At 37.0% G+C, this 23863-nt stretch overlaps 2 protein-coding genes across 12 annotated transcripts in view; one reads left to right on the top strand and one right to left on the bottom strand.

The window, feature by feature from the left end:
• INVS (inversin) overlaps nt 1-21705 on the bottom strand; it is a 122552-nt gene extending 100847 nt beyond the window's left edge. For 7 of the 11 annotated variants that reach the window (XR_006724245.2, XR_006724247.2, XR_006724246.2 and 4 more), the window contains exons 1-3: nt 21568-21705; nt 18435-18564; nt 5892-6058 (exon numbers count right to left, since the gene is read on the bottom strand). Coding sequence is in view for 7 of the 11 variants with exons in the window: in XM_010952941.3 (XP_010951243.2) it covers nt 5892-6058; nt 18435-18540 (273 nt within the window). In the remaining 4 variants the exon portion in view is untranslated. Of the gene's footprint in view, nt 1-5891; nt 6059-18434; nt 18565-21567 lie in introns of those variants that run through there. The other 4 variants (XM_010952943.3, XM_074361904.1, XM_045515241.2 and 1 more) reach the window with 3 other exon arrangements.
• A 178-nt stretch (nt 21706-21883) lies between these two features.
• The window catches only part of ERP44 (endoplasmic reticulum protein 44), a 72335-nt gene continuing 70355 nt past the window's right edge, over nt 21884-23863 (top strand). The window contains exon 1 of the mRNA XM_010952939.3: nt 21884-22207. Within this exon, the coding sequence (XP_010951241.2) occupies nt 21896-22207 (312 nt within the window). The 5' untranslated portion in view covers nt 21884-21895. The remainder of the gene's footprint in view (nt 22208-23863) is intronic.

The raw sequence follows: 23863 nt of genomic DNA, 5'->3' as shown, positions 1-23863 counted from the left end.
ATATTACTCAATAATAAAAAAGAATAAAATAATGACATTTGCAGCAATATGGATGGACCTAGAGATCTTCATTCTAAGTGAAGTAAGTCAGAAAGAGAAAAAAAATACCATATGATATCACTTACATGTGGAATCTAAGAAAAAGGACATTAATGAACTCATCTACAAACCAGAAACAGACTCACAGACATAGTAAAAAATTTTATGTTTACCCTGGGAAAGGCAGTGGGAAGGGATAAATTTGGGAGTTTGAGATTTGCAAATGTTAGCCATTATATATAAAAATAGATTTAAAAATTTCTTACGTATAACACAGGGAACTATAGTCAATATCTTGCAATAACCTTTAATGAAAAAGAATATGAAAATGAATATATGTTTGTATATGCATGACTGGGACATTGCGCTGTACACCAGAAACTGACACATTGTAACTGACTGTACTTCAATTTAAGAAAAAAAAAAGCAGAAGTAAAAATTTTTTAAAATTCAGTTTTATCTCCTTGGGGTATTAGAGACCTAAGTGTTTTGTATATTATTTTCTATTCTTATCTATAAGTTTAAAATAATTAATTAAAAATAAGACAGAGAACATTCAGGCCTATGCAAAGGCAAAGAGAATGATGAATAATCTATTAACGGAAGAGAACTGAACGGAGAATTAACTCCATTCCCTCATCCAATGACTAACTGGACTAAAAGATCCTGAAGGATTTTTCTATCTCTGATGTCTACTGTTTCCTAAAGGCTAATTCGATGTTTACACCTGTATTGCAGTATGACTAATAGCAATAACATTGATTACTTACACTTTTAGGGAATATTTCTCCACCAAGTAAAATGCTTTATATCTAAGATCATTCCTATATGGCAAATAAGGAGAAGTATTACCTCATTTTTTGCTGAAGAAATTGAGGCATACAAAAGTTATATTTGTTGAGAAATTAAGCTCACAGAGTCTTACAAAATTTTACTTACAAAATTATAAGGGGGTGGAGTGGATAATGAGAAGGAATAAATAATATATAATTTAAACTTCAACAGTTTTGAAGACTGTATCATTCATGATAAATTTATCTGATGTTCAACGCTTATTGATTGACTTATTCCTTCATTCATGTATTCATTAAACAAACTTTAACTGAGTCTTTATTAAATGGCAGGAGCTGTGCTAAGACCAGCTGTATAAAATTAAGTAAGACATGACCTCTGCCTTCAAATAGCATTATTGAGGGTGAAATATATATGAGTAAAATCTATGGTTAATTGTTAGGTAAGGAATTATGGTAGAGGTATACATACTGAGGGGGGAATACAAGGAACACAGAGTGAAGGGGACTGGGGAGAGATTGTTTGGTGTGTATGTATGTAAGTGAGTGTGTGTAAGATAAGGAAACTAAATCCTGTTAGCTAGTACTAAGCTTTCCAGAAAAGTTTCTACTCTTCTTTACTTTTTGTAAATCATTGACATGGAAACAACATATTTTTAAAACTGAAAATTAATATTTAGTTTTCATAAATGAATTGAGAATTGTCTCTGTGACTCAAAAAAGAAAAAACAACTCAACCACAGCCTGAAGCTTCTTTAATTTTTGTGTTTAACATGATGTAATTTTTCAAAATGGGTAGTCTTAATCTTCTTGAAGCCAAATTAATAACCTCTTGGAAGATTAAAAATGCATAACTATTAACATTAAGTGAGATTGCTTAAGCTTTTTTAATCCTTATCAACAAATAAATGTATCTGTGGAAGTCAGAGAATAGTAGCTTCCCTGGAGCAAAACATTCCTAACGATTAGGTATCTTTTGTGGGGAACCCAGAAAAGGTATGACTAATTGTTTTCTTGGATTAAACTGAGGGTCCAAACAGAAAACAAATTAGGTACAGATGTTTAGTATATTGAGATTAATTTTACTTTCATGGGTACCATTTCCTTGACGGCTTGGACTAACAGCAATTTATTTCCAGAGAAGTGAATATGTGTCAAAACAACAAAGCCAATCAACACAGTTCAATAAATTTTTCCCATTTATGTATTTTTAAACTGGATAAATGTTTCTAATAAACAAAGTGTCTAGCATTTGTATTAATAATGACTTTCTATAGAAGTAACATAAAATGCATTCATTCAACCAAGATATATTAGATACTGTGTTAGATTCTGGGGGATTCAAAAATAAATAAAACAAGGTTCTTGCCTGGGGCACCAATCTAGTGGGAAAGAGACAAGTAAGTAATAATTACAACATATACAAGATAATGGGGCTCTAATAGAGACATGGACAAAATACTATGTGAACATGAATTTTTCCTACTAATCAACCTAAGGAAAGATACCATATTATAGTTCACTATCACAAAAGAACAAAAACATAATAAATAACATAAGAGAATGGTTGATCTTTGGGTCAGTAATAATAACAATGACTATTTACTTGTTATGGCTGTTGATATTTTATAAAATACTTAGGTATATTAATACCACACATAGGTGTATGTATCTTACAGTAGACTGGCCAACTTTAATTATCACTTAATATCTTTATCCATGATTTTTGTAAGCAACTTAAGAGCAGGACTCATTTTCATCTTTGTATTTCAAGGCCTAGCACAGTGCCTGTGACACAGTAACAGTTTTAACATATGTTGAATGAATGCATACATGCACATATATATGAATATTGATGATTATGTGATATCACACTTCTGGGTTCACAAATAGGAGATTTAAGTGTAATAGACAATACTTGAAAAGAATATTTGATATCCAATATTTCAGAGAGATTCACTGAACAAAGGGATGTGAAGTTTAACAGGGACTGGTACTGAGAGTACTTATTTATAGCAGACATGTGATTCATTTTTTAATATTCTCTCTAGGTGTATGATCATGATACATAGCAGACACTTGGTAACTACTAAAGTAATTTGATTGTGTAACTTCCACTCTCAAAGTTCCTAAGTAGCTCCCTGGTATTCAAGACCCTTCATTTTAAAAATATAATTAAAAAAAAAATAGGTAGTGCATAGTACAAAAGCCTGGCATTGGCACACAGCAGATACTAAATGGCTGAAAATTAATGAGTGAAGTTGTCCTGGGAAAACTATTCACATGTTTTAAAATGAGAATGGATCTCTACACAAAAATCAATTTGTTATGTATTAAAAGACTTTAGTAGAAAAGAAAATATAGGATAATTTAAAAACAATCTTTGCTTGGCTCTGTTGAGTCTCCCAGCTGCTGTTTACTGGTAGGTTTCTTAGAGCCTCAACCTATACAAGCAGAGTTTAAGCATCTGCTAATTACTTGTTAGAAATTTGTACTTAGATTTTCGGATTCCTTCTCTGTGGTTCCCTTCTCTTCAGGATTTTGCCCTTCAAGTTCCAGCTGCTGCTAATACCAAACTCTACCTGGGTTTCTTGAGCTTACTAAGAATACTGCTTCCTTCCCGCTAGCGTTATATTCTTTTGCATTCCAATTTGTAAAATGCCTTAAAGGAAGAAGTTGGGCTAAATTTCATATGCTTTCCTTCTCTGAATGATCCTGCCTATGCTGATTGTTCCCAATGCCTTCAAACAATATGCTTTATTCAGTTTTCAGATGTTTTTGGCAGATGGTTGTTCTAAAATAAGTGGTCTAAAATGGCTAGAACTTATGCCTAGTCATGAAAGTCTCTGGTTGGTCGTTCATTTTTGTGATTTCTTCTTTTATATCTTTAAATGTTCCATCAATGTTTATTTTACATGTGTTTCTAATGATGCCATTGTCTGATGTTTTTGATAGAAATCTGTTGATTATTTCTGCTGACTCTCATTATGGTATATTGCTTCCTCGTGTTTGGTGATCTTTCACTGTGAGATCATACTTGATCTGTTTTAATACTGGGAATCCTGGAAGTTTAAGGTGAAGATATTTTCTCTAAAGAGAACATGTGTTTCTGTCTGTTTAGAGGCAAGGTGTGCTATGGACCTGGGACATATCATCTCCAACTATTCTTTGAAAATTATTTCTAGACCCTTCACCATCTTATTCCCGTCTGAACTATATTATCTCTGATATCTTAATAATGGTGCTTTTGCATGAAGCACAAAACCAAACACAATAGCCAGATTTGACCTAGACAGAGCAGAGTACTAAAGAATGATTACCACCCTTGTTTGGGAAATTCTACTAGTGCTAGCATAGCTTAAACATATATTACTGCTTTTGGCAAACATGCAAAAACAAACATCAACACAGAAACACAGGACGAAATGCATAATTATCATAGCTGAAAGAACATGAAACTTGTTATTTATGAAATCAGCTATGTAAATTGTGACATGCAAATCACAGTTCTATTTATTTTTTGACACTGCAAAAAAACAAACAAACAAACAAACAACACTATTGAAAAGAAAATAAAGGAGAAACAAAAAGCACAAGGAAATATTGCACTGCATCTTGTGGGGAAACTTAACAGCCAGCATGTCTGGATGTGCACACCCCTTCTCTCAACCTTTTTCATATCATTCCTCTATAAAAATGTCATACTGTTGGATCATCAATTTAAACTCTTTTTTCCACATGATTCACTTGATGTGCATTTAGTTTCCCCCAATGTACACTTCTGAAGTTGAGTTTTAAACCTAAATGAATCACAATGAAAAAAATCTAAAGGGTATCAAATTCTTAATATTGGGGCTATTCCCAATCTGAAATGTTTACTTTTTTATGATAATGAGTTAAATGAAGTTACCCTTCCTGAGTGAATGATTTTAAGAGCTGACAAGCCTAGGTGAAAGGCTTTATAAAAAAGTGAGCAGTAGTTAAAACTGAAATCGAAAATCAGGGATTTTTTAAATTACTGTAATGAAAAGCAAAATCAAGAGCAGTAACTTAGGAAATAACCTGACAGACCTAACTGATAAGAGCATAGAACTAGCATATTCAGTAGTGTATCTTAATGTCAGTCCCTTTTTATGCTTTCAACTAATGAAAAGGTATTTTTCTAACCCCTCAATTAATCAGCTATATCTGGTTCATATTTTTAAATGGGAAATACCTCTAATGGTTTCTGCTGTATCTAACTAATTTTCATTGCTTTTTATTCCCAAAATACATAAATCTAAAATAACAAAGAGAAAAATACCAGGGACTGGAAATATATTTTATAGATCAAAATTTTATGGTGAGAAAATTGCGTCCAAATATGTAAGTCTTCAAATAAATTTAGAAGCTTCTCTCTTTTTTTTTTTTTGATATGTTTAATCCTAACAAACTGAGCTCTTGACAATGCCTCTAATATCTTGAAATCATTTATATGCTCTAGCAATATAGTTTTACATTTGAAAAATTTGAAAATTCATTTCATAAAATATATTTCTTTTATGCTCCCTAATGCCACATATTTTATGAGAGACTACAACTTTTTATAGTAAAAATAACACTCATTAAGGAAGAAGTTTTAAACAATGAAGAGTACCAAAATGCATATGTATTCCCAATATTTGAATCCAACCACTCACTACTGACATTTTAGTGTATGCTGGGTTTTTGTTTTTTTTGTTTGTTTGTTTTTGCCTTTTCCCATGCATAAATTGATTTATAATATAGTTTAATATACTTTAATCATATTATATGTATAATTTTGACTTCTTTTCCCCAACTTAACCTTAGATCAGAAAACAAATTCCATTGCTTGAGGAACTTGGATAAGTAAAAGTAGCCACAGATGGTTATCTGTGCTAACTTTCTGCAGTTTAAAGACTGTAATTTTTAGGGAAAACATACGAAATTAAGAGTTACAGACTTGTGATTTCTTTACCATCTGTCCATTGCACAGCTCCACAAATCAATTAACAAATACCACACAAAAGGTTTACACTTCACAGTAATTTTACTTCTTACCTTTTGAGCTGCAAGATGGAGGGCCGTTCTCTGGCTATGGTCAGTCTTATTAACATCTGCTCCGGCCTTCAGGAGAGTGTCTGCACAGTCTAGTCTGTCAGCCAACACGCAATACATAAGTGGTGTTCTCCCAAACTGATCTTCTTTGTCTTTAAGAGCAGAGTTTCCTATGCGTATAAGAAACAGTAATATTTGATCATTATTGTTGCTATTACTAATATAACTAGGAACTACATTTACTGTTTCTTATCAAGTACTGTGCTAAATACATTAAATATATTATCTCATTTTTATTTACCCTACGATACAGATATTACCATCACTATATTACAGGAAACTGAGACTCAGAGAAGTTAGGTAGCTTGTTCACATTAAATTGAAAATGGGTGGTGAAGCTAAAATTCTTTACTATGTTGTGCTAAATTAACATTTTGAGATGTGAAGCTATTTATTTTCCTCCCTCAACTCCTTTTATCAAAAAATACTAATTCAGTGTAGACCATACACTAGGCATTGTGGTATGTTTTTGAGAAATACAAAAATGAATCATGGTTGGCTTCTTGTTGTAGACAATATGGAGCAAGTGCATACTACTCTGATCCTCCTGCTAATATATAACTAAACACCCCAGGCAAAAGTGGTGAAGAGAAGACAGAATTGGTTAGGGAAATAAGAAACTTGAGGAACAACCTGGTGGTGAGTTCATTCTTTTTCTTTTTCTTTTTTTTTTTGCCTCCTATATATAGCCAGCCCGGGTGCTAAAGTAGCCCACTAGAAAACCAATTGGCACACACAAAATTCCTCAAGAGGTCTATTCTCTCCAGTCAAAATATTGGGAACAGAGTAGTTCTGCAGGAGTGAACTCTTTTGACTATACTTCCTCAACTCAAAGCACACACAACAAAAGAAACTGTACCTCTTCTCCTCCCCATTGGATACTGCAGAGACTGTGGGGAGGAGCCCTATGAAGCACTGTGTCCTGAATTAAGCAAAGGATAGCAATGAGGTGGTATCTTACCCCTTCCCAACTAGAGAGAGGGGAAGAGTTACAGAGAGGAGGAAGCTGGAAGAAGCAGTTCTTTAAATCAGTGCATGATGCCATGGATAACTCTGAGCATCCCCTATGTGAAATTGACCAGAATCAAAGTAGCAAAAGCTTTGAGAATTGAACTCTGGGTGGAATACTGCCCAGGTTCTAAACTGGCCTGGGGAGCACAGAAGTGGGACAAGAAAGTAACTTGCAAGAGTTCTGAAAAATAACTTGCCATTTGAACCACAGTCCACAAAATCAGAAGAAAATGCTCAGTCTAAACCTAAACAAATTGCCGATCTACTAGAATAGGAAATTTCTTTTTAATCGAAGTATAGTCAGTTTATAATGTGTCAATTTCTGGTGTACAGCATAAAGTTTCAATCATACATATACATACACATATTTATTTTCATATTCTTTTTCATTACAGATTACTACAAAATATTGAATATAGTTCCCTGTGCTATACAGTACAAACTTGTTGTTTACCTATTTTATATATAGTAGTTAGTATCTGCAAATCTCAATCTCCCAATTTATCCCTTCCCACCCTCTTCCCCCTCCATAACCATGTTTGTTTTCTACATCTGTGAGTCTGTTTCTGTTTTGTAAATAAGTTTATTTGTGTCATTTTTAAAGATTCCACATATAAGTGATATTATATGATTTTTTCTTTCTCATTCTGGCTTACTTCACTTAGAATGATGATCTCCAGGTCCATCCATTTTGCTGCAAATGACATTATTTTATTCTTTTTTATGGCTTAGTAGTATTCCATTATATAAAACACACACACACACACACACACACACACACACCACAACTTCTTTATCCAGTCACCTACTGATGGACATTTAGGTTGCTTCCATGTCTTGGCTATTGTAAATAGTGCTGCTATGAACACTGCAGTGCATTTATCTTTTCAAGTTAAGAGTTCCCTCCAGATATATGCCCAGGAGTGGGATTGCTGGATCATGTGGCAAGTCTATTTTTAGTTCTTTAAGGAAACTCCATACTGTCCTCCACAGTGGCTGCACCAATATTTGACAAAGACTTTAAAGCAACTATCATAAAAATGCTCTGACAAGCAACTATGGATGCTCTTAAAACAAATGGAAAAATACAAAGGCTCAGCAAAGAGAAGAAGATAAAAGATGAACCAAATGAAAATTATGGAATAATAAATACTTAATAAATAAGCAAATAACCAAGTAAAATAACCAAAATAAAAACCTCACTGAATAGGAACAATAGCAGAATGGAGATGACAGAGGAAAGAATCACTGAAATTAATGACAGACCAACAGAAATTATTCAGTCTAAACAGCTGATAGAAAAGTTAGAAACAAAGAGAATCAACAGAGACTCAGAGCTCTGTGGGACAAAGAATCTATCATTCATGTCTTCAGAGTCTCAGAAAGAGAGGAAAAAGAATGAAGGCTGAAAATATATTTGAAGGAATAATGGCTGGAAATTGCCCAAATCTGGTGAAATAGACAAACTTACAGATTTAAGAAGCTGAGGAAAGCTCAAGTAAAATAAACCCAAAGAATTCCATACTGATCCAGTCAAAAATCAAATTTCTGAAAACTAAATTTAAATTACAGGGTATTTCACATGAGAAACTATGGAGGCCAGAAAGCAATGACACAATATTTTTCAAGTGTTAGGAGGAGGGGAAAGAACTGTCAATCCAGAATTCTATATCCAGCACTTGCCTAGGGTTGGGGGTTGGAGGGGGAAGAGGAGGAGTGTGTGAGGGGTCATAGCTAAAATGTATGGGTTTCTACTAAACATGTTATCCATTTGTTGCAACAGAACTGGCCTCTGTACCCTGAAAAAGGGTTGTGACTTGGAGGCAGATTTTGGGAGGGTTAGAAAAGCACAGCTTTATTGCTTTGCCAGGTAAAGGGGAATCATGGCTGGCTCATGCCTTAGAGACTGTGAATCCATCTTGGGGTTGGGGTCTTGAGGTTTTATAGAAAACTGGATGGAACAGAAAAGGTGGTAACAATCAGGCCATTTTACAGGGTGCTGCATTCTGTTTAACTTCGATGATCTTCCTGATGTCATGGAGGAACTCTGGAGAGTCTGTCCACTTCTCTGGGATTACTGGTGGCCCACTGCCTCCTTCCTGGTTAAAGTTATTGAGTGTAAGAGAAAATTTGAGGGTTTGTATAGCAGAAAAGCAGTAAGGGAGAGAAAGCAAAATGCAGGCTTCCTCAGTCAGAAAGAATCAGCAAACGGTGTCAGCATCAGGGAAGTTAGTTAATTTCCTGCTCCTTCACACTGACAGCCAGACACATAGTCTTGTAAAATACCCATGGGGGCATTCACCAAGACAGACCACAGATTGGGTCATAAAACAAAGGTTAACAGATTTAAAGAAGTGAATTCATACAAAGTATGTTCTCTGACAATAATGTAATTAAACTAGAAATCAGTAATAGAAAGATGGGGGAGGGTACAGCTTAGTGGTAGAGTACATGCTTAGCATGCATGAGGTCCTGGGTTCAATCCCCAGTACCTCCATTAAAATAAATAGTTAAATAAATAAAAACCCAATAACCTCCCCCTAAGAAAAACAAAATAATTTTAAAAAGAAAAAAAAAAAACCAGAAAGATATTGGGAAATCACTGAATATTTGGGAATTAAACAACACATAGATAATTCATTCATTAAAGAGAAAACCTCAAAAGAAATTTAAAAATATAATTAAATTAATGAAAATAAAAATGCTTTTGTGAGATTTCCACCCTACACATGAGGAGGGCTCAAAAGGAAACACACAGCATTGAATACTTCTAATAGAAGAATAGCTTCAAATCAGTGATCTATGTTTCTACATTAGGAACCCCCTAAAAAAAAACTAGAAGAAAAAATAGTAAATTTAATCCCAGTCAGAGAAAGTATATAATAAAGATTAAGAACAGAGATCAATGAAATTAAAAATCTGGAAAAACACTAGAGAAAAATCAGTGAAGCTAAAAGTTGGTTCTTGGAAAACATCAATAAAATTGATAACTCTCCAATCAGACTGATCATTAAAGAAAGAGCAGACAGAAATTTCCAATATCAGGAATTGAAGCGGGGACATCACTATAGAGCCTGTAGACATTGAAAGGAAAATGAGGGAATGTTATAAACAATAATTTTATGCCCATAAATTCACAATTTAAGTTAAATGGCCAAAAAATAGAGAGAGAGAGATCAATAGGACAGAGTTGAGAGTATAGAAATAGACTCATATATACGATCAAATGATCTGACAAAGGTGCAAAGGTATATCAATAGCTAATTTTTTAACAAATGGTACCAAAAAATTGGACACTCATATGTAAAAACAAAAAAAACCAGCAAAACCTCTCAACCTATACTTCTCACTATATATAAAATTATCTCAAAATCAATAACAAATTTAAATGTAAAACTTTTAGAAGCAAACAAAGGTGAAAGAAAATCTCTGTGACCTTGAGTTAGGCAAAAATTTCTTAGATATGATACCAAAGAACAATCCATTAAAAATTAATAAACTGAATTTCATCCAAATTTAAAACTCTGAGAGATATTGTTAAGAAAATAAAAACACAAGTCACAAAAATTAGGAGAAAATATTTGTAAAACACGTATCTGAAAAAGCCTTCTATCCAGAATAAATAAAGAACTCTTACAAGTGAATAATAAAAAGATAATGAAATTAAAAGACATCCAAAAGGTTTGAATAGTCATTTCACCAAATGAGCATATGAAAAGATACTCAACATCATTAATACACAGGGAAATGCAAATTCAATCCACAGTGTGATGCCATTCCAGCAGAATGGCTAAAACAAAAACAAAACCAAAGTTGTCAATACCAAATGCTTGGTGAGCATGTAGCACAACTAAACTCTCCACATTGCTGATAGGAGTGCAAATTGGTATAGCCATTATGGAAAACTGCCAGTTTCTTAGTAAGTTAAATATATACTTAATATGTGGCCCAATAATCTCTTCCAGGCATTTACACAGGAGAAATAAAAGCACGAACGCTTATGTTCACATAAAAACCTGCATGTGGATGTTTATGGAAGCTTTATTTATTATTGCTAAAAACTGGAAACATCTCAATTATCCTTCAAAGGGAGAATGACAAGAGAAACTGTAGTACATTCATATAATAGAACACTGCTCAGCAACAAAAAGGAATGAACTACTGAGCTACTCAATAATATAGAAAAATCTCAAATGCATTATGCTAAGTGAAAGAACTCCATCTCAAAGGGTACATATTGTATGATTCATTTATATGGCATTCTGGAAAAGGTAAAACTACAGGAACAGAAAACAGACCAGTGGTTTCCAGGGGCTAAGATGTGGGGAGCGACTGATGATAAGGGGACATGGGGGAATTTGGGAGTGTGAGGAAATTGTTCTGCATCTTGATTGCAGTGGTAATCACATGAGCATATATTAGTCAAAATTAAATAACTGTACACTACAAAAGGGTAAAACTGACTGTATTTACTGTATTAAAATCGCATAAACTTTACTTAAAAACAACAACAACAAAAAGATACCATGGCTCCTGCCGTGAACTTTAAATGAAAAAAAAGTTGCTATTTTCATCATAGACATGGATCAGGTATTCATATACTGGCTGAGGGTAATCATATATGAATCAAGCATGAGGGAAGCCAGTTACTTTTAAAGTGCTTAGGCATAAACTTCTAATGGGGGAAGAAAACTGACCAAATGAAATACCTGCTTTGAGGAAATATAAATGCTAGATAGGTGTCACACTTCCGTCTGGGTTGTTTTGTGTCTGAAACGAATCTGTGTGTCTGAATACAAATATTTCAACATATATTTAAATCTTGGATATATTGGGATCCAGAAGTACTTCGTAGCTTCTCAGATAACTCACTTTGCAAAGCCATGTTTCCATGTACGCTGGTATTAAAGCAAGAAAGGTCATTGCTCTTGAAATTTGAAAAAGCCTTATAGTAACTCCTGGAAAAGGCAAGTGTTTCTTTTTTCTGCTTCTTCTTCTTCTTTTTTTTTTTTTTTAAATCTGGGCTTTTGAAGATGGAGGCAAGTTTTGAATTTGATTCAACACATCTGATAATAGAAGCCACTATGCACAAGTCTTCCTAATGGGCACACAGTGCTAGGTATTAGTCTTTCTACAAAGACTCCCAATATCTAATCCAGAAGATCCTAGAGAGTCTATCACTGCATTTACAGACAAGGAGTCATTTAAACAGAAACTCATTAACAGAATTAAATGTATTACAGGTAAAGTACGATCCTTTTATCATTTGAGCCCTTCTGGAGCATACAGAGAAAGTGAGGCAGTAAAGCTGGTCTCTAGTTGCCTTTCACCATGAAAGGGCACTCTCCACCAGCATCCTATATGTTAGCATTAAGCAAAGACAGTAGTACTTAGTGTTAGCAAGATGACAGTAATTGATATTATAATTTCCCCCTAGTTGGGATTCTTCCTTGGAAGCTTTAGTAAGGGACAGGATTTGGAAATGTAGTCACAAGAACACATGTCAGAAGGGGAGGCAATCATCACACTATGGGATAATCCTTACTGATTAGGTTTCTTAGGGCCGAAGTCAAGTCAGAGCCATGGGGTTAATAGGGTCCGTCCCTCTACCTCCTTGGACAGCAATTGCTCTGCTTTTACCAAGTCTGCCGAAGGATACAGGGACACCGCATACCTTCTCTTCAATTCCTGACATAGTTTGTTTTTGTTTAACTGGTTACTTATACTTCCCAACAGAAAAGATTTAATTGGGTTATGTCACCACCATCCAATATGTTGCGCCTATAAGGAAAATTTCTGAGGTAACTGAAAGCATGTATCCCCTAGTTATGATTAGAAAAAGTGGCATTTAGCCTCAGCTAGCTCCTGTTTTGAGCTGCTTCAGGGGCACAGTGGCTTTATGGTTAGTTTCTGAGTGGTGAGGATCCCATCAGGTTCGGAGCTTCCTGGCTAAAAGAGAGTAACTGAGAGAGGCCTCTTCCTTCGTCTGCCTGCCCTACTGCCTCCCTCAGTTTCCTCAGTTACAATACTCAGCCAATATCTGTCCAGTCTACAGGACAGCTTATCTCAATGATCAAATGAAATGATTTATTGTTTCAAGTGTTCAGTAATGGCAACGTGGTACAAATGTAGGGCTTATGATGTAAACTAATATTCACTGGATGGCAGTGCACTTAAATTTGCATTATCAGGAACAGCTAATGTAGGGTGCAGCTGGCTAGTGTGTTGTGTTGTTTTAATTATTCCGCCAACTGTGGAGATAGCCTCTAATCCACGACCAATTGGTGCTTGCTTAAGTGGGGCTGGCATTCTGCATGTGCTCAGTCTGAACATAGCTCAGAAAGCTGAGCTGGAACCATGACTGAAAAGCCACTGCTCTACTGCATTCGGTTAGTTTAAGGCTAGCTGAAGCAGAAGAATCTCTGTGTGGACTGGTATGTGCAGAAACCAGAGCTCCAACTCTAGTGGTTAGAGGAAAGGACTGTCACTTGTAGTGACAATTTGCCACTCTACACAACAGCTACGCTGCCACACTGTCTAACAGAAGTAAATCCAGCATTCTCTACTGACATCTTATTTTCTTGTTCTAAAATGTTACCTCTGTGTGGCATCAAAGATACATTTATAAGTTTTCACCTACTTCTTACTTCATACCTTTCATATTGTCACAATCTTGGGAAGGCATTTGTGGGCATTTAAAAAACGTTTAGGGGATGGGGGGTATAGCTCAGTGGTAAAGCACGTGCACAAGGTCCTGGGTTTAATCCCCAGTGCCTCCGTTCAGGGAAAAAATGAGACAGACAAGGCAAAACAAAACCAAACCAAAATTCTTTGTTAGCATTTAGAGCTTTTGCACTTTGAGACATTTCTGAATCTATTTAAGATTTGATTATTTTACTGTAAATCCAACCTGATACAACAGTAACAGTAATGAAGTTCTGTTGCCTACTATGTGTCAGGTGTGATGCTAGGTGTTTTACAGCCATTTTCTCATTTAACTGTCCCATAGGCAAAGTATCATAAACTATACTTTACAGATGAGGAAACTGAGGGTCAAAAAGATTAAGTGGTTTAGCCAAGATAATACAGCTAATAAATGACAAAGCCAGAATTCAAAACTCAAGTTTCTCTGATTCTAAAATCCGTATCTTTTCTACTACACTACATTGAATATTATTAAAATGAATCTACTGAATTCTATTATCAACTATGCCTCTGTTATTCAATTAAATGATATGAATTTGATGTTAAGAGAAAAAGCTACATATCTATAAATGATAGGCATGGCATGTAAAGATTTTACTATATGTGTTTATGTTTTTAGGGCCTAGGGCTGAGCCCTAATTCATCTGACTCTAGGATGTAATGAGTTATGTTAAAACTTTAATCCATTCTATTAGGTTTAAACACTAAAAATTGCTACTAAAATGATGTCTCATTCAGGGAAAGCCTCTTCACTCCTCCTTTAGGACAATGGGCAGCACAGAAAGTGTTCGATTTAATTAGTTGTGTATGTAGAAAGAGATGCTCATCTGTTTCCATGGAGTCAAACACATCACTGACATACTTCTCCATGGAAACAGAGATGGGAAAACAGAAAATGCTGAAGTGAATGAATTCACTGAGCAGTTGGTGAGCAAAGAATGAAGGAAAAAAAATTCATCTGTAGTACTACGTTACTAGTTTAGAAAAGAGAAACAGCATGCAGGTAGAGATCATCACATGAGCTACATAAAAGAATGTACAAGATGCACTGAAATTTAAGATGTATCTTAATACCAAAAAATAACATATTGTTTTGGTAGGAATATGCTAATGTTAGGAACTACTACAGAACAAAGGTATTACTGTCTTTGCAAAGAAGACAAAAATGGCAGAATTCTTAAAAGATGAGCAGTGTTACAGCACTAGGTCAGCAATGAGTAGGGGGTTCCTTAAACAAAATGAGAAAAGGCATAGGGAACCAATTTATAAGTAAATTTATCAGCTCTGTGCTTATTTCACATCATGATTGCTTCTTTGTTTTTAAGGAATTTTTTCTTAGGGTGTATAAAATTACAGGAATATTTCAAGTTTTATTCTGTAACATTAATTTTATGATTTAGCCTATATAAGTGCTTTCAATTCACAGCATATTGCACACTTTGTTCTTTTTGAAGGTTGTGTTTCATATGAAAATAATAAAAGATTAATTTTATAGGATATGTTTCCTTAAGGAATTCTGACTTAAATTTCTTTTTCCCAACCTAAGTTAGAATTTAGTACTAACTTGCCTCTCAATTCAAATCAATACAATTCAATTCAGATTTAATCTCAGCCCTCTAGATGATGATAGACTCTTGGGAGGAAAGATACTTAAAAGAATGATTAGAATATTTATTTAGTCCTTCAATAAATAATTCTCATGTGCTTACTGTGTGCCAGTATTGTGCTCGATTTTGTGGATATGATAATGAACTAAACAGACCTAGTCTCTACTCATGTAGGCTACCAGCTAATAGAGGAGAAAGACATTAAAATAGTCATACACATAAATACACAGTTATGATGTGAAGGGAAACTACAGAGTTCCAAGACAGAACACAATGAACAGACTTCACTGAGATTGAATGAGTAGAGCAGGCCTCTTCGAAGAAGTGACCTTAATGCTGAGATCTGAAGGATGAATAAAGGTCAGTCAGACAGAGGATGGGGAGAATAGTATTTCATGCAGAAGCCCTGATATGGAAAAGGGCTTGGCAGTTTTGAGAAATGAAAAGAAAGCAGGTTTTTCTAGGAAGGGAGTGGTGAAATGTGAGGTTGGAGAGGGAAAGAGGTACAGGTATGCTTTCAGATTTTATTCCAAGGACAATGGGAGGCAATTAAAGAGTTTTTTAAAGCAGGAAAATGACATAACTCAACACCCAATATTTAGCATAACTAAACATGGAACATTTAGCCAAAAAAAAAGTCCAAAAAAGGCAAACTAAAGTATAGTGTTCAAGATATATAACTAGGTGGTAAATCTACAATGTAATTATTACCATAAAAGTCAAGACAGCAAATTACTCCAAGGGGGAGGGAAGGATGCAGTAGGGGCCTATTTTCTTTCAGTAAAATGTGGATTGAGGTAGAGAAGTGGGGACAACAAGCGCAGATGGCTCAGGAAGCTTGGTGTTGGTGACAGAGAGTGATATTTGTCCCCATATCCATTCTCTCATTCCTCTTTTTGGGAACTGAGTGCCCTGAGTTTTAGGCCCTGGGCATGATGCCAATCAGGGAGAGATTTTTTTAGCCTCTTTTGTCCTGGGTGTGGCTCTAAGTCCACCCACTTCCAGAATGACAAATTGCTTTCCTGAATTCTCTGTTTTCCCCTTCTTACTGGCTGGGCTGGGCTATGACTACAGTGAAAGACTCTGCCTTTGCCTGGAGATGGAAGCCACATGTTGAGAATGGCAAAGCTAAACTCTAGCAGCTTCCCTGGATGGTTGTGTCAAGCAGAGATGCCTATCCACCCTATGCTGCTCACTTGCCTTTGTACTATAATGAGAATGAGACATAATTCTATCTTAGTCAAGTCACGGTTATAGCAGTTTAGCCCATTTACTGGTACACTTACAAAGAAAAGTTGAGTGCTACGGCAATACCCAGAGGGGATGAAGGACCAAGAAAGGGATTTTTAAATAATGGAGTTAATAGAGCATGTTTAAATGTTGATGGAGAAGAACACAGAATAAAAGAAAAGGTTGAAGATGTATTAACCAGAGGTTAAAAAAAAAAAGGAACAAGATCCCTGAGAAGATAGGATGGAATAGAATACAGAGTATGTGTGGAAGAACTGACCTTTGACAGAAAGGGATATTTACTGTTTCAGCAGGAAGAGAGAAGAAAATGGGTGCAGATGTAGGTAGATTTGTAGATATCATGCTGAAAGAGGGCAGAGTTCCTATTTAATGTTTCCATTTTCAGTAGGGAGCATAAAGCATTAGCTGAGAAGGGAGAGGGAGAACTGGCCTTCCGAATTGCAGTAGAGTGAGAAGTATGAAACAGTCATCACGGAGAAATGTGGTATGATGAACAGAGAGGGCTTAGTGCCCCTTTGAAGTGGATAATCATGAATTTAGGGAGTTACCAATCTTCTAGACAGGTTAAGTTGTTCAGGGGTTGGCAGAAGTAGATGGATTAGATCCATCAAGAGTTGGAATTGCAATAGCCAGGTGCAACAGATGAAAAGAGAATTTTTCTGAGAGAAAGGATTTTAATAATAGATTATGGAATCGGGGCTGAATAAGGAGGAAAGTAAAGACAGAAAGAGACTGATGATAAAAACTGGAGTACATAATGGATTGGAGGTCTCAGTGATGTTGAAAAACTATCATTCTCATTAGTAAATGAACTAGAACTAAAAGAGTTTTAGGTGAACAGTGGAATGTTTGAATGAGTGATTCAGAGGTGTGGAAGATGTCAAGTCCCAAGGAGTATCCAACTGTAGATAGCTGAGGTGAAGTGAGGATCACATCTCTGATAGGAAAGAGAAACCTTTGTAGAGTATGTGGTAAAAGGATTTTGTCTTTGAAAATGAGTTGGAGTTTGTTTAGTAGAGGAGAAGGTAGAGGGGTAGAAGGTAGAAAAGGAGAGAGGGAACAGATGTATAGAGAAAAGTAAAGATAAAATTCATGTCATATTGAAGAACAGAAAGCTTAGCCAGGGGTGAGGGTGCATGGGTAGAAGTTGCTGGAGAAATCAGAAATGTAGGGTGAAAATAAATTCTGAAGGAAAAGGAATGGAAGTTCAAGTAGCGTGGACTTTATTTCAAAGCCCAGGTTGTCAATCATGATGCACTAGACATGTGTATAGAGATGACAAATAGAAATTTTTATTTTATTTATTCTCTTTGGGACTAATGACTTGAGAACATGTAGATCTGTGGTTTTCACAATTCTGGATAATTCTCACTCATTTTGTCTTGGAATACCATCTTTCTCCTATTCACTTTATTCTCTAGAACTTCCATAATGGACATTTCTCTCTCTCTCTCTCTCTATATATATATATATGATAAGGCAAACTCAATCAATTTCAATCAGTTGAATCAATGACAGGGAGAACACTGAATCAATTTAAAATCATCAAAATTTAAATTATCTGTAAACATTAGGACTCTGGGTATATATTAAATGTTAAAGATCATTATCCAATATCTCATTCCAGATCTCTGTTATTACAGAGCTGAATTCTCTTAACGCCTTAGAGTACATATTCAGATTCCATGCCAAATACACAGATATTTCTCAAGTACTTTTCATCTAATCTTAACTCGTATTTTTGGGGGGAAATAATTTCTTTCTTGTCCAAGCCCCGAAACAAAATGTAAATAACAATGTATTTCCATTAAAATATGTAAGTAAATTGCAAATTAAAACTAAGATGAATAAACCTCCTCAGGACAAGAGTTATTTTTAAAGCTTTTGTATTTAAGGGGAGCTTGGAACTTACCTACGATGAGCTTGTGAAGAGCACCCTTATCTCCATTAATAGCAGCAGCATGAACTTGGGATGCTAATGAGGAACCAGTAAAGAACAAGCTCTCTGACTTGTTCATAGTCTTCTCAACAACTGGAGTCACCTGAAACAACGATGTAACTACTAAACGTCTGTAGGTAACATTTCTGAAACCCATCTCATCAGTTCTAAATGGATGTTATAAATATGGTTTACTAGAATATTTTCACAAGGATTCTAAAAGTTTACAGTCCTAGTCCTAGAATTTCCATAAGATGGCAAATTAGGTGACCCTTTATTCAAGTTGCTCATTTGTAAAATGAGAAGATCAGATGCTTCTAAGACCCTCCTCAAGGGCTGAGGAAAAAAAAAAAAGCTGAATATTTACCATTAGACACAGGGTTCAAAAGCCTCAGTGACTTGCTAAGTTAATATAGCTGATTTGATTCCACATAATACTAAACAACAGAACTGATATTGGAAATAAAGGTGATGACTAAGCCACAAAATAGAATGATGTGAACTTGACTGTCAAGTTAGAATTAACTAAATTCAAGTACTAAATTAAAAGATGCCTAGTTCTTTCTTTCATGTCCACAAGAGGAGGAATTTTTATTTTTTCTTTCCTTGTGTCCACCAGGGAAATGGTATATACCAAGTCAGAGATCTTGACCTTAGGAACTTACTTGGAAACCACATCATTAGAGTAAACCATGTTTCATTATGGAAAATTCTGCTCTGACTGGTAGTCTGATATGGTTTGACAGAACCTTCTAGAAATGCATTAGCTGCATAGGGAAATAGTGAGTTCCCTGTCATAAGTATGTTTAAGCAGAGGCTAGATTAGTCAGAAGTGCAGCAGGAAGAATTCAAGCATCTGACGGGAAGGAAGGAGGGGTAGTTGCATCAAATCTTACACTTCCTTCTGAAAGCTAAGACGCTATATCAAAGTTCCAAAGTTGAACGTCTACAAGAATCAGGGAGGTAATAGATGCAAGAAACATGGGAAGTCACGGTGATCATGGCAAACTGGAGCATACTTACCTAAAGGGAGCAGCTGTTAATTAGTTACAGTTATTATCTGCCATATGGGTAAGCAAGCCCTCTTCTGATTTTACCAAAAAGTGTCACTCCAATCTCTGTAAGTCCCAAGGATCTAGGATTTTTGTAAGATAAATTTATCACAACTGATGAGCTAGTAATTGGCTGTCACTGACAAGGATTACTGGTTCAAGTTCTGCCTTAGAATGAAAGTACTTCCCTAACTTTAGTAAAGGTCAGCTTTCCATGTCTTTATTTTGCTGACAATTTGAGTTAACATGTTGGCGAAATCCATGGGCGTTTTCAGACACTTCTGTCATGTCTGAGCGTGTCTGTCATGTCAGAAAAACCAGTCAGATGCAGGATTATATTGAAGTGACTTGAAGAAGTTACAAAACAGGGGTGGACGTGGAAACATGGTAGAGGAGTAATTGCACTTGGGCTCAAGGTCCAGTTCTGTTAATAATATACAGTGTGCAACTACTCTATATAAAAATGATAAAAAAAAATTTCTTCTGTTTAGTACAGGGGACTATATTCATTATCTTGTAGTAACCTATAATGAAAAAGAGTAATGAAAATAAATATATGTATGTATACATATGACTGGAAACATTATGCTGTACACCAGAAACTGACACATCATAATTGACTATATTTCAAATTAAAAAAATAATATGTATTGCACACTTAGGCTACCTCAGTTCTGATTTTCTGTAAAATATGAAACATGAAAATTGTAGACCATGTTGATTTATTCAACAAGTTGAGTGCCAACTATGTGCTAGGTACGGTTCTAAACTCTAATGCCTGTCACTTTCGATTCTAAGTGATCAGAGTTTGAGGCACAATGAGAATCACAAAAAACTCTTCATACCTTTTGAAAAATCCACCAAAAATGATCTCAGTTATATATATTTATATGTACTTCATTTCATAATTCTTAGCATTTAGCACAGTAACAGGTATATAGCTGGTGTTCAGTAAATATCTGTTGAATGAAAAGTCATAGGCTGGGTGTTAAGTCCAGAGGGTGAGCAGGATCAAAGTTTTATTTCTTAGAGTAATGAGTTCACACTCTTGAGTCTCTGCTCTTTTTTAATTCCTCATTTCTCTCTCTCTGTCAGAGAGGTCGCTTAGTGGTACAGAGATAAGAACACTGGACTAGGAGAGAAGAGACCTAATTAAAAGCCTTGGCTCTATCACTATTTAATTTTGTTAGACTGAGAATCCTTTTTTTTTTTTAAATAGCTCAAATGTATTTTTTTAAGCGCTAATGCTTTTTGTAAATTTTTATGGATGAAGACCAAAACCACTTTGCTCATTATGAAGTGCTATAAAACGCTAAGGTATCATCATCATTAACTAATTACAAAACAAGCCAGTGTAATAAATGCTCTAATAACTGTTAACTATAGAAATCTAGTGGTACTGTAGTCACAAGCAAAGGAAGAGTAATATTGATTAGGATCAAAGTGTTGGTTGTTTGGTAAGTTCTCAGAGATGGTGACATATGTGAGGTGGCTATCCAGGTAGAGAAAGGGTTAGGGCCATTCCAGGCAGCAGGGAAGCTGAAGCAAAGGCAAGGAATAGGGAGAACCACGGAAGGGAGCCGAATGCCTCCTTGTTATGTAGTGGCGATTGTGTGGCTACCACTTGGGGCACGTGAACCTGGCTGGGTGTTTGTAGATGAAGCTGGAGAGCTAACCGGGGCCAGGTTAAGTTCCTCAACTGCTTGGCTAACGAATTTTGCAATTATCCTGTAGGAGTGATCCATGCGTTAGTAGCAGTCACTCTCCCACAGAGCTTTTCAGTTTACTACGTGCTTTCCCATTCCATGCCATATCTATTCCTTACAGGAGCCCAAAGAGACAATTAGGGATAAGTCATAGACACATTCCACTGAAACCCAGAGAGGTGGCTCTAAATTTATGATGCAGGCATTAGCGCAGAAAGAAGCAGCAGCAGGAGAGGAGGCCAGTGATAGAGATTCAGGCCACAGACCAGGACGGCCGTGAGTTTGCGGGAGGGGTCAAGGCAGTGCAGATCGATGCGCGCCTCCCCAGCCAGGCCCCCTCCTACTCACCGTCGCCTCCTCCAGGACTCACGTCCTGGGGGCGGCTCCAGGAGGCACGACCCCCGCTGGGCCGCCCCTCCAGCCAGGCCAGGACACTACATCCGGCTGGAACAGAGCCCACCGCGAGGAAACTAGCGGAACCCCTCGGAAGGCCGCCCGAGGCTCTCGACCGCACAGCCTTCTGGGAATTGTAGTTCCCATTTTCAGAAGCACAGACGTACACCCGCCCTCCGCCCTTTCTATCCCACAGGGCCCCGCGCCCAGCGGACTCGGTGGACTTGGGCCGAGAGCCCGATGGGAAAAGAGTTCTGGGTGCCAGGTGACGTGCTCTTTAAGAATGGCACAAGACTACATTTCCCAATGTGCTCAGAAGTGGGCAGGACCCGGAAGTGAGGGTGTGCGAGGCCTCTCTGGAAGTTGTCCCGGGTGTTCGCTGCTGGAGCTCCGGGTCGAGAGGACGAGGTGCCGCTGCCGGGAGAATCCTCCGCTGCCGCCGGCTCCCGGAGCCCAGCCCTTTCCTAACCCAACCCAACCCAACCCTGTCCAGTCCCAGCCGCCAACGCCCGTCCCTGCCGCGGACCTCGGCGTTACCATGAATCCTGCCGTCTTCCTATCCTTACCCGACCTCAGATGCTCCCTCCTGCTCCTGGTGAGTGATTAAAGGAATGACAGACCCTTCGACAGACGCATGGACGGACTCCCGCTCTCGCCAAGGGGTTCACAGCTGCCCCTACCCCTGCTTTTTTATCTTTTCCTCTGGTGGCGTGGAGTGCACCCTCTCCCTCTGCCTTCATTCTTGGGATCAGTCTATCCGCTTTCCAGGCCCGGGGTTCCCGAGGCCTGAGAAACCACGGTCGGAGGTTGGGACCTGTAAACAGGAGAACTGACCCTGGGAGAAGGGTCTGTGGGAGGGTCACGGCAGGGAGCGCCCCTTCCCCCGGAGTTCGGAGGTTGTTTTAGTCTAAAGGGCTCATGGGCCTGGTGGTAGCTTGACTGCAGAAGGACCGTCCATGGACCTACTCTTTCCTTCCACCCCGTCCTTTGGGAAGAGTATGGGGCCGACAGGTGCTGGGGTCTTGTGAATCTCGCTCTAGAGCTCTGAAACGGTGCCCGGGTTGGCGGAGCCCTCTGTTGTGGCTTGATGCGATTGGTTGGGAACCCGGAACTGGAAAACTGGTTTGGTGTCCACTGGGGGAGTAAAGGTTTGGAGGGTGGAGGCTGTGATTACCAGAAAGCCTCAGCGCAGGGCCTCCCTCAAATCTTGTTATACCGCGCCCCGAACCCGAAATTTAAGCAGAATTGTTCTTAAGTGCTCTGGATTTGTGAACGACCAGGTATTCTGCATACATAGGCGCTTACTGCTTAACTCCCTCACCGGCTCAGCACCATCCCATCTTGTAAAGGAATCTTCCCCCAGTCCCTCTTCCTCCAAAGTACATCTTGAGTGTGCAGCCTAAGTAATCCAGACTGCAGGTCAAATTGACAAAAGTGAAGGACTGACTCAATATGGCAAAATAATGTACCTTTAACTGAGCTGTTATAATATAGTATTTGAAAATACTTTAATTGTGGTAGATTTTTTTAAAAGCGAAGTTTAAGATGAACATTAAGTCAAAATTACTCTTTGATAGTGTAAAAAACATAATTAAGTCACTCATAGGAAGTCATACAGCAGGTTACCGGCAGAACTGGGATTTGAAGCGGGTGTCTTGACTCACAATGCTTATTCTACCGTGTCACGTTAAATTTCTAATATTTGTGTTTGGAATAATTTCTCTCTTTTTCGCCCTCTTCCCTTTTCCCTTCTCTCTCCTCTCTTTTCTTTGTGATTTTCAAGTTATATGCAAAAGCCAGACCCAGTACTTGGGCCTTTTCAGAGGAAAATACTATAAAAAAACTAAACGGGATATTGAAGTACTTTCGAGAACAAAAAGTTGTATATAAATGTGGTAATATTAAATAATAAAGTGTCTTGCTGTCACTTCTTATAAGTCTACAGTAATTAGTGACCTCTCTGTAGAGGAAAATATTCTGTATAGAGCTGTTTCTTGGTGATTGCATTGTATGCTGTAGGTTTCTTCCTTTTAGAAGTCCTGGAATAATACTTATTTGTTATTAAAGACCACACTCTCTTTAAGGGTAATGCATACTAATCTTTCCTTTATCCATAAAATGGCCAGAATTATGAGTTGTCTGCTAGAAATTACTTTTAGGTTGTAAAAAGTACAAAGGGCAAAAATCTTAAGAGATTGGAAAAGAAAAGTTGAAATACTGAATAAGAAAACTACATCAGATTCACTGGTTG

This window comes from Camelus bactrianus, chromosome 4, assembly GCF_048773025.1.
Source record: "Camelus bactrianus isolate YW-2024 breed Bactrian camel chromosome 4, ASM4877302v1, whole genome shotgun sequence".
Lineage (NCBI taxonomy): Eukaryota > Metazoa > Chordata > Mammalia > Artiodactyla > Camelidae > Camelus > Camelus bactrianus.
This window is presented reverse-complemented; position numbering and strand designations above follow the sequence as displayed.